The sequence below is a fragment of the Semicossyphus pulcher genome, unplaced genomic scaffold (genome assembly GCF_022749685.1).
Source record: "Semicossyphus pulcher isolate SPU_LCO1_2020_fin unplaced genomic scaffold, fSemPul1.0.p SCAF_5, whole genome shotgun sequence".
Lineage (NCBI taxonomy): Eukaryota > Metazoa > Chordata > Actinopteri > Labriformes > Labridae > Semicossyphus > Semicossyphus pulcher.
In genome coordinates, this window is record NW_027211726.1 from 18,320,811 (window position 1) to 18,332,927 (window position 12,117).

Sequence of the window (12,117 nt, forward strand, 5' to 3'; positions counted from 1 at the left end):
GCACAGCGTTAGCTAACGCCAGTCACTCACCACGACACCTGCCCAGTTCTCCTCTGGTTCTCGTCGCATTCGGCTCAATGTCTCTCCTGTGGCCGTTATTTCTCCTCATCCTGGCCTCTCTTTGACGCCTAACAGGCTCATAATTAAATCAATCAATCATCTTCAATGACAAGACTGGTACTTAGATCCGCATTTTTTAAACCTGGGCCCTATTTTTCACAAATTTGGGTGTTGACATGACTGAAAGGACGATCTTTGTAGGGATCCTTTCGGTAATGTTGTCGGACACCTGGAGTAACAATCTGAGGCAAAAACACTTTTAGTGGACGGACTTTGATCGATTACTGGACCGATTCAAAAAGTTTTGTTCCTATGTCACGAGACCACTGGGTGCCATGACTCCCACCAACAAACCGAGCCACAGGACAAGAGACAGGGAAAGGGAGCGAGGGGTAAAGAGAGAAAAAGGCCGGCTTTTAAGCATTGTAAACAACTGAATGGCTGCAGACAAAGCCGCGCTTTATTACACGTCTTGTTCATGTATAGTGAGTGGGATCAGACGTAACACAACAACAACACGCTGCTTGTTACAGTACTGACGCTCTAATGCCCACTCGCTATGCTATGCAAGCCATTATGCTGCAACAATGACTTGGCAGCCTCTGTGTTCATATTTCTACACAGCCTATTGACCGCTCTGTGTGATGTGGAGTAAATCTGCTGGTGGCACAGATCTCCAATAATGTGAGAAAGTAGAAGCAACGGTTGGTTTTTAGGACGTAAATCCAGCCTTTAAAATCAGGCAGTAAACCTTAATCGTGACTCAGTACAAACGTGGTGACAGTGCAGCAGTCTGAATCTTCCTCAGCACACTGAGAACATTGTGTCACTGAGAGACCGTGCGGTTCTTTACAGCCATAAAAAAAAACTACAGCGGCACATTTGTGATTGTGTAGGTGTGGGCTGGATGATGGTTTAAGACACAGTTCACCGTGTTGCGACCGCCCAGCCTCAAAAACCGCAAAGTCCCGTCTCGCCTTTCCTGGATCATTAAAAATGCATCCCCCGGGGAGGATCAGGTGGCACCGAAACAAGCAAACAAAAACACCGCTGCATTAATAATGGAGCGACTGAGCTACAAATGTGCACAAACCCAACAGAGAGTTTGGAGAAGATGTAGCTGTCAGAGATAAGAGAGGAAGGAGAAATCCTCGGAGTCATGATGACAGTTTGCTTTTCGTTGTAATCTACGACACCAAAATTTACAGCTGGGGTATTTTTGGTTGCAAGTCTAACACTTCTGGTAGGAAGTCAAGATTTTAGACTTAGCCTCCCCAAAAGGAGCTTAACCAAAATACCCAAACTGCCTGTGCTCAGCCGCTCCAGTCGAACCAAAATGTCAGCTGTTATATAGCCGCTGTGTGCTGGATCTGTCTCGAACAAAACCCTCGACTCTACCATTATACCCAGCAGCCACAGATTGCATAATTAGGAAGTTGACAGCCAGCTCGCCTCAGCTCTCAGTGGGAAATCACTTGGGCAGAGAGGAGATAAATTTGGGGTGTAAGAACGCCTCAGCAACGAGCCGGATACAGATACAGAACGTTCTGTAGCAGAAATAATATGGATAAATTGTGTTAACCAGCTCCTTTTCCGTGTTTTGCGAGCTCTTATTACGTCTGCAAATTGGATTCTTGGCTGCAAAGGCATCTGCCGCCACAGAAGACTATATTAAAGGAGGCTAAGCTGTAGCAATGCTCTGAAGACCGACATACTATTTAAAAACGACATCGCCAAAATCCATGTCGGCATCGGTTCCAAAATTTCAAGTCACGCTGTTTAACATACATCATCATCCAGAAGGACAGGCCGCCCTAAAGTAGAGCAATCCTGTCCATCAGAGAACACGGACAGGAAGCAAAGATGCTGGCTGGAGGCCATCTCATTTCAGCTTGTGCAGAAGAAGACGGTGCTGGGTGACGCTCTGGATGAGGAGGATGTTATCAAACAGATGGTTGCTGTTAATGCATGAACACATGAGCAGCATTGTTGGGTTTAAACAGTCACGTACAGGAGGAAGACGGGGTAGGCTTTAAGTCTCTGCTGCTATAAATGAGCTCCCAAATGTTCAAGAGGAATTACCGTCTCTTTGGGCCTGGCAAGCCCGAGCAGCACTTGGAGGGAGCTAGTTGGCATTTTCTCTCTTTTTCTCGATGTCCTCTGAAAGCATCAGCGACTTTGTCTTTATGTTCTTTCGAGATCCAGTAAAAGTACAAGATTGGGCCTTGAATTGGTTTGATGTATCGCAGCCTGAGATACAAACCCACATACAGCAAAAGCAGCAAGAAAATAAGTGTAGTTTGTCTTTGTAGCTTAGTGTTTACAGTGGGATCTTATCTGCACGCATTAAAACACAAGTCTGAGGACGGGGTGTGTTCAGAAACTTTAGAACTTTGACATTTGATAATTCGGTGTAATAAATAAAGGCCAAATAAACAACTTAAAATTCGTATCCATCAAAAAGTAGCTGCTATTTGTAACTCCAAATAATGATCTTCCGATACCTTCCTTCAAATGGTGTATTGGCTGATACTGAGTATCCGTCTGATTCCAGAGGGATACGAGAAATAGCTGCAGGGCCAATACTAATAATCCATCCATTATCTATACTGTTTATCCTGTTCAGGGTCGCGGGGGACTGGAGCCAATCCCAGCTGTCATTGTGCGAGAGGCGGGGTACACCCTGGACCGATCGCCAGTCAATCACAGGGCTGACACACAGAGACAGACAACCTTTCACACCCACACTTACGAGCAACTTCAGAGTCACCAATGAACCTAACGAGCATGTCTTTGGACTGTGGGAGGAAGCCGGAGTAATCCTACATAGCAAAACTAGTGGTACCCCTTGAAACAGAAGTCATGCATACTGGCCACATCATATCTTCACTGGTGGGATTTTTGGAGTAATATTTAGCTTACGTTGACAAATGTTAGACTCTCTGCTATCATCATGGGATAAAGTACCTGAATCAGCTATTCTTCACTTCTATAAAACAGTGAATAACAACAATAAATAATTGGCTTACAGCACAGATATTGATGTTGGCATCAGAACAAATCTAATGGACAGCGTATGATAATGGAGGATTCTGGGATTAGACCAATGACCTTATATAAAGATGGACGACGCGTCTCCATCTGCTCTCATTGTACGAAATTGAAGCCAAAATACCCCAGAGGCGGGCGCTGCCATCTTGCGTAGGTGACGTAATTTGGAGCCACAGTTGCGCAGTAGAGATCACACAAGTCTGCGTGTTTAACAGCAGAACAGCTCCTTGTGTTGGTCTGAAGCAGACGTTCACAGATATGTAAACTTCAATGACTGTAGTGATTGTTTTAGTTACGTCTCCTCTCACCTTTCCTCCTCTACTCTGCTAATCAGGAACAGATCGGCTGCAGGAGCCGTATTTGTCAACAGAGCTGTCAATCATCCTTTTTACAGCATCAAATAATTAGAAGTAAACTTGTCAAAAAAATGAACACTTGGACATAAATCAGCATGATAAGAACTAACTATAATGACAGAAACCATGTATTTAGCTTGACTCACTTCCCATCTGATAACATGGAGGAAGCGGGGTTTATAACCTATACTGCAGTCAGTCAGCAGGGGGCGATAGAGAGGTTTTGGCTTCACTTTTAGGGAGCTGTCATGTCATCCATCATTTTATACATGGTCTATGGTTTAGACATGTAAAATATCCCTCATTCTTTACACAGACACAGGGCATGAGACTAAGAGAGCCTGTGGTCAAAACGTATGTTTTGCCAATCAGTAATCTATCCATGATACTAATAAGCCAACTGCTATCAACTTCGTGCCCTGGTTGTGGAGGCACTAGGGGTGGCTAATCTAGTTCATTTGGGGCCTCTGCCTGAGCCCCGCCCCTGGTGTGAGGCAAATGAGTCATGTAAGTGACCTCAAATTAGCCTGTGTTGACCTCCCATCCTTTTAAATACAGGAAACGTCGACTTCAAAAACAAAATACTCCTGGGAAAGTGTTAAGACAGACTTACAGACCACAAAAAAAACAAATGCGCCCAATCATCAATCCAAAGTAGCAGAATAACCCCACAGTCAAAACATGTAATACAGGACATTCATAAAAATGTAAAAGTCTCTGAGCTACAAAACATAGCCACAGAGAAGAGGACTAACAAACATCTATTATATTGATTATAGCTCTGAGCTCAAATCTATGCTATTCAGCATTCAGCTAACGGAGCAGCAGCAGAATCTAATGGACAAAACGCCAGCCTCTATGATCCCCTAACACACAGCACGCGGCACACAGGGGCTGATTGCAGACACACTTCAGTGGCCATTTAAGCAGCGCTCCACTCATCACATCTGCTTAATTCCATTAAGTTATCACAGTGTCTCCGCTGATGAAAATGCAGTTTCTCTACAGGCACAAAAAGTATTATTAAAAAGACAATATAAATGCCATTCACGTAGAGAGGGAGAGGAGACTGAAACAGCAGACGGCATGCAGAGGGAGAAGATTTCTTCTGTCAAACTCACGGAGTGCACAGAGAGAAACAAAAAAAACACTGCGTGGAAAGAAATCTTCAACAAGTGTGAGAGGGATAAAAGCTTTTAGGATTTTTTAAACGATCAAGGCTGAAATTTTAAAAACTCGGAGAGAGCCACAAAGGGGACCTGAACACTGGCAGAGACGCGCGTGATGCCTCGGGATCAAACATCTGCTCTCAATGTCGTATCAGCTGCACAGAACATACTTTGACAGCAGGACATCAAAAGTGCGATAGAAGATTGAATCTACTTTGATTCTAGAAACAATACTGCTGTCTGAACGAGCAAACTAGAGGTACCAATGTCAAGGATGAAACCGGGTGCTTGAATGAACATGAGATCTGATTCTCCTCTGTAGGTCAGAGCCTTCGGGAGAGCAGGCTTGCCTTCGCCTCGGGTAGCTCAAAGCAGTCACTTCTCACTGGGTCAGTCAGGATGTTACAACTGTGTGAAAGGATGTGGAAGTAATCTTTAATAGAAAAAAAAACTTGTATGTGTTTGGGAAACACTAAGAGACTACAGCCACGGTACAGGGTCAGTGAGGATGTACCTACTGTAGACACAGCAGTACTGAGCTAAATGCTAAAGTGAACATGCTATCATGCTTAAAAAATACACTGCTAACATGCTAATGCATGGCAGGTTTAACATTTACCATGGTTACCATCTTAGTTAAGCATGTTGGCATGGTAACATTGTACAATTAACAAGCAGTACAGCTGGGGCTGGTTTAGCATGTATTCAGTCATAAACCTACTTGACCCTGGGCAGTAGAAGTTTTGACCTTACGATGGCGCAATAGGAAAGGCGAGGGAATCACACAAGTGTTTTAGGGGGTGATCACTTGATAACACAATGTTTGTGAGAATTCATCCAATAATTTTCAAGACTTTACCCGACAGTATACTCGAGTCACCCCTCCGATTATCAGTAGAAAAATCTGGTTTGGATCGCAGGGCTGTGACGGTTACCGCATGACTGCAACACTGCTGTTATGTGACGCCACCCGCGGGGTGTTTTTTATATCATTGACCTGTAGCTTGCCTACTTAAAATCCCAAGTTCAGTAAATTAACTGAAACTGAAATAAAATTTTGAGCATTTTAGCAGTGAAGCACCGTTTTTTCCCCTTCAATCAAACGCCACACGTCACATTCACAGGCTGCTGTGGCAGCACGGAGAAAACAGTAGGACCTGAATGCTGTCAGGTGTCAAGTTTGCTGAAGAAAAATAAATCTCTGTGGACCTGAAATAAGAGGAAGAAAAAGTAAAACTGAACCTATGTCCGAGAAAGATGGTCAAAAGGCCGGTAAGCACAGCGGCGGGAGGAAGAAGGTAAACAAACAGCACTTAAATGTGCATGTGGAACCACAGCATGTGAACACAGCAGCTCAGATTCTCCGACCGTCAGTTGATCAGGATGAAGGAGAAAGAAATTTACACCACAGGCAGTGATAGGAGGGTTGGGAAGGACCTGTGTTGGCTTTATAGATGGTAATAAGGTGTAAAAAAAAACAAACTGCAAAGGGGTGTTAGTGTTTCACCACGGTTAGAAAAATTCAGTTCTGTCACAGATCGGACGGCCCAGATGTTTTAGGTAATGTAAGAGCTTCACAGATCCATTTGCCTCACAGACTCGTTGAGGCAAACCGGAATATACCAAACATGTTTATTACTTGGGATTACAAATAAGTATGATAAAGTCAGTACTTTCTGAACATAAACAGCCATAGCCAGGGAGAGAGAAGTCCTTAAAGAGACAGTCACTCACGGTCTTTCGAGCAACGGCGAACATTCTAGCCATGAGGCTAACGTTAGCTAGCAAATTTCTGTTAACAGCAAACAAGAGATAACATCTCACAATATCTCAAAATACAACCTGTGTTGGCTGTCCTTAAAACATATTGTCATACAGAGCGTTTTTTTCTCCCTGCAAACATTACTACAGCTGGTCCGGTTCTGTTTTGTTTTCATCTGCTTCCCCTGATATCAGGTGTGAGCATTCAACATCATTTGTTACGTTGTTCCCTCTGGCACATGCAGCATTTGTATCCTGTAGTGAGTGATGCACCAATATTTTCACATCTTGTAGTGTTTGCATATTTGAGACAAAAAGAAAAATATCAGTGAAGTTCCCTATGTGCGAGATGCAACCCAATTTAAAGGCTAACCGACGAGCTACGTGGTGTTAGCATGGATAAAAACTAGATTTATAAACTCAACGCTCGTGATGTCAACAAGGCATCTGGATTCGCCTTCTCAAACATAAGTCGATGTTGCATGTTTACAAAATGTTGCCATAAGCTGGTTGCGTTTCATCTTCTCCTTGTGGTTGCCAAGATGATTTCTAAATTAAATAAGCTTTCAAAGCCGGGATGTTGAAATTATTTATCCGCTTTACAGGGCAGGACTAAGAAATATTACATGACGGGGAGGGAATGGTAAGTATTTGGATTATAAACAGGCGGTCTTCTCTGCCTTTCTCGCCCCACAGGGGTCAAGCTGGACTCGTGCGGGGCCGAGGGCTGAGAAAATAGCTTTGTCCCTTTCACTATATGGACGAACAAAAGACAGAACCCTGTTTGTTCCTCGTGTGCTGAGAGGAGGGGGTGTATGATGGAGAAGTGGGAGGGGTGCATGTCTAATTGTGCAGAGAGGGGGGGGCAGTGCCTCTCTTGAATATTCCATATGATGAACGAGCGTCGCTCCTTTTCATAGAAGACAGACGCCTTGAAACGACAGACAACAACAGAGAAGCATCGTCTGTCTGTCAATGTTTGTAGTGCTTACTTTAACTGTAAAATGACAATTATATTTGCTAAATTAAGGTCAAAAATACATAAAATATTAAATAATTTAATGTGTTGAAGTCAGATAATTTATAATTCACATCCTTCTTAAAATATAGCCTTTGATTGTGTGTTTTCGCGCACGTGTGGTGAGTCCTGAGAGGCAGAAAAAGAGAAAGAAGCTAATTGCAGAGACAGTGCAAGATAATTAATGAGCCAACATCACGTTTTCTCCTCAGAATAACTGGGCTAATTGTCCTGGTTCGTTACAGCACGTTAATAGGATTGTTCCTAACCTGTGGAATGTTTGTGTTTGCTTAAAATCCTACATACAGAAACCTAGCTTAAAGATACACCATTGTGTTGCCCTCATTTGTCATGTATACCCATTTGTGCACAAACTGTTTGTATGCAAACAGGCTGAGAATTTTAGAATGAATTCACTTAGGACAAAAACCTAAAGGACATTGTTTACTACGAGTGTTAAAGTTATTGATCCTAAATGCTTGAGGATAAAGACTGACAAATATTCCCATAATCTTCCAAATCCATCTTTCCATTACATAAACAACAGTGGCTGCATTGTGTCCCAACTCAGCAGTGTAAACTGAATATAAATACTTCAAAGCAGATGATGCAACAAATACTACATTATTGCTATTTCTGTTTGGGAAAAAAACATGGCTGTATTTTCACAGAAACTTTGACCTTTTTACATAAATTAAATGTTAATGTGTTGTTATAATAACCATTGAACCCCCCGGGGAAATCTGTTGCCACTGAGCATAACGGACACAACAAGGTTACATACTAGATACACACGCTTTAAATCCTATATATTCTGTACAAATGAATGTACAAAATACCCTCATCAAAGAGCTTAATAAATGTCTTCCTCGTTCAAAACACAGAGATTGGACTGCTTGGAAAAAACAAACACAGTATCTGGTGTGAAAACTGTGTGGGTGCAGAACCAGCATGACTAACACATGCACAGATGTTCTGCTTATGAACACGTCAATGTCCCAGAGGGCCATGTTTTGACCCTCAAGCTCTGCATCGCAAAACAGCTACAACCCCTGCGATCAGAGAGCAACAACTACCCTATACGTTCATTTGCTGTTTTATCTTCCATATAGTTTGAAAACGGAAATGAAACCACAAAAGATCATGATCATATGACCTCATAAAAATGTAATTGAAAACTACAAAGCTAACCACAACGGGTGGTTGAAAAGTAACTACAAATACGAGCCCATAAAAAGGAAGCTCTGAATATATCAGCTCTCTGTTGTTTTAACCTACTTCTGATAAGAGCTGCACGAGGGCTTTTATGTTGGATTGTGTTCAATGGGTTTACACAATTAAAGCTTCCGTTACAGTTTTGTCCAACTTACTGTGATAGGAGACGTGCTGAAGCAGATCTTCCTCTTTGGAGGGATGTCATCTTTGTTTTCCTGCGGAAGACCCGGGATCTCCGTCAGGTCAGAGCCAGGGTCGTAGACGATATCCTCATCGTCTCCGTAGAGGTCGTCCTCGGGATCCGTGCAGCTTTCCCCCCAGCCCTGGTAACAGGCGTCCCCGTCTGCGTTAAAAATCACACGCTCATTTCCAGTGTATTCCTCGTCATGTTCTTCCACCTCGTCCTTAGGTGATTCAGACGACTTGTCTTCTCTTGAACCGTCCCCGTCCTCCTGGCTTTCCCTGGCAGGGGTTGTTGGGGTCGGTAATGGCTCAGGGGTTGCATCTTCAAAAGTTTTGTTGGTTATCACGGCATCATCTTTAGGTTTTGTAGCTTTGGACACCCCTAGATCCTCTGCATGTTTTCTTGTTTTGGAAGGTTTCTCATCTTCTTCACAGGAACCGTTGACCTGGCTTCCATTGGTGGTGACCCCAGGGAGATGCTGTCTATCTGCACCCGTCTCAACCTTGTCTACTTGGTCTTCTTCCTCTTGTGGTAGTGGTTTCAGCTCAGTGGTCTCTCTCCCTGGACTGGGGCTCAGAAGGTCCTCAGCAGAAGAAGATGTTGGAAACTTTCCCCCAACCTTTGGCCGGTAGCTTCCACGAACTGGAGATTGCCGTGAATCATCCTCACTTGCATCGCCTCCATGTCGATGGAACCCATCAGGTGAGTAGAGGGCCCGCCTGCTGACTCCTTTGTAGTGCACCCCTTGGTTGTGGTGGTCAACGTTTTCAAAAACAGCACTGAGTTGACTAACAGTTGGTGAGGAGGCCTCCGTCCTGGAGCAAAGTGAGTCCAGGGAGTCCGTACTGCCTCGATTAGACCTTGTACCCCGCCAGTCATCGAGGTGCTCATGGGAACCTCGTTTATCACGTCCTAATGGAAAGACTGGTGATTGGGACTGGTCGCGCGACTGCTGCTCAAACAGCTTCCTGGTCTCAGAGAACTTTGCTCCGGCACCACCGACCCTGTCAGTGGAAGAGGAGTGCTGCAGTTTTATCACCGACCCATCGGCCTTGTTTATGAAGTTGGTGGGCTTGACCAGCTTTTGAGGTGAGGTATCTTCACAAGCCTTGGTCTTAGCTGTTGCATTTTCAGTGCCCATCTGCATGAACATGTCCTTAATGCGACTGACATGGGAGCCATACTGGCGGCCCCTCGGCTGTTTGACCCGGTCCAGGTCTTTGGGCTTGGATTCTCCATCGATCCGAGGCTGGTCGAAGGCCTTCTTGAGCGCCTGAAATTCAGCTCGGTAGGCATTTCGGTGGGGGGAGGCACTCCGGAGGCTGGTCCTCTCCCCCGAGGCCTCCGTCTTCAGCATGATGTCGTCTTTGGATTCAGAGGGGATGTCAGCATCGCCGTGGCCTCATTAGAAAGTGGGAGCTAGGAGTCTAGTTTGACCTACCGCAGCGCTGCTTAATCTGATCCAGCTGATTATATAGATCCTGTAGGCCCAGTCACACCTACAAAGATAAGAAGAGATGTTATAAAGGAGGAATCCCTCTGTAACACAGCATGACTACGAGTTTGATAGTTAACTATATTGATGATTAAATGATGATTAAAAAAGCTTTCGCCTTCCAGCGAACACTATTCAGAAACACTGGGACTAAATGAGTTACAGATGCTAATGCATGACATAAAGCTCTTAGTAAATGGGAACTAGTTATGAAAGCCTATTTGACTCTAAAAGCTCTCTGATGATGTTGCCTTTTCAGCACTGCTGCACTGTTTACCTTCTCTAATCAATACTCACTGTAGAACCCAGTGTAAAGCTTTGAGCTCTTTCACTGGTGCTACGATGTAGTGAACATTGTTTTTTTCCCTTTTCCTCTTGCCTTTCTCTCTCCCACTCCCTCTGTTTACTACAGTAAGCTGTTACCCTTGTACACTGCCACCACATCCCACAGCTCTCTAAACCATCAATGACATTATGTAGGTTCCTAATGCCAGCCCTCAGACAAAGCATAGCATGGTAGTTACAGCTTGTACTAAACAGAGACGCTGTTGAATGCACCACAAATGAGCTGAAACCATCCAAGGGTCAGAAATAAAAGCATTTCATGAATAGAAAGATTTGCTTTACATGCAGAGATTACAGATTGCTTACAATTACAGTATCAGTGGGTTAGAGCAGGGATGTAGTTAAATATTCCATAGCTACAGCCATAAATGTTTAATCCTGTTTGCAAATACATTACACATGACACAATAAAGCTAGCATGAGGAAAAAAACATTCATCTGGGACACGGACAATCCATTAATCTAAGTTGTGCTGAATCTAACAGCCTGGACGGTATGGATGCAGCAGCCGCAAATGTCCTGTTTCAGTATTCATTATTCACCACGCTGGACTCTTGCCGGTCCATCATAACACCTATGAGAAATCCTTGTGCAAATATTCATGTGTTTGAACTTGAGGAACACCCTGTGCTGCTTTGGAGGATATTGCATTGAGGGAAAATGAACTTAAGTTAGAGGTTAAAAAATGAAAGATGAAATCGAGGCTTTAACATTGTGTCAGTGGGATGAGACAAACAGGCAGAGAGCCGCACATCAGCCACACCGCACACAACATGACAGCTCAGGTTCCCCCCCTTTGACACTGATAAACATTTATTTATTTACATTTCCCTCCTGTGCAGATTCGTGCACAGGTATAAATATAAATGACTGATTTCCTCTATGATAACGATGAGACTAAGTTAAGTGTTAACCACAAACCACAGCGATGTTGCCCCAATGTTACAAAAACAAAAGACTTACATTCATGGCTCCGGCTTCGTTTGACGCGTGATACAAATAAACTGTAATCCGGAGGGCACACTCGTGGAAAATATGGATGCTCTCGATGCAAAACGGTTTAAAAAACAACATATCTCTCCCACGCTCGTGAATAGTCCCGGACTGAATCGCCACTACAGAAAGGTTTGGACACACTGGAGCCGCTACAACGCCATTGCAGGCAGTAGGAGATGCTGCCAGTCGCACTGTAGGGGTGTTGGTGCGATTTGGCAGCTCATCTCAGACAGAGCTGCACTGTGGCAGCGTGAGCAGGACGGCGGAGTCGGATAAGCCTCTGCAGTATAGTAAAGCAAATATACTTAGCTGGAATGATAGCCGGTGATTTGCAAATGTAAAGCCTCATGTGACAGGTGCTAAAACCTGAAATGCTGCAATGGTTTGGTCCGATAATCTGCCGCGCGGAGGGGGCTTCAGTGAGCTGCAGTGTGGCAGAAATACCAGCACACTGCCACTGTAACTTT

General features: G+C 44.1%; 1 protein-coding gene across 1 annotated transcript in view; it reads right to left on the minus strand.

Annotated features, from left to right (window-relative positions):
* Positions 1-11,725, minus strand: part of ppp1r9a (protein phosphatase 1, regulatory subunit 9A) — a 57,140-nt gene extending 45,415 nt beyond the window's left edge. Inside the window, exons 1-2 of the mRNA XM_069681516.1 lie at positions 11,618-11,725; positions 8,786-10,313 (exon numbers count right to left, since the gene is read on the minus strand). Coding sequence (XP_069537617.1) covers positions 8,786-10,171 — 1,386 coding nt within the window. The 5' untranslated portion in view covers positions 10,172-10,313; positions 11,618-11,725. The remainder of the gene's footprint in view (positions 1-8,785; positions 10,314-11,617) is intronic.
* Positions 11,726-12,117: the final 392 nt, after the last annotated feature.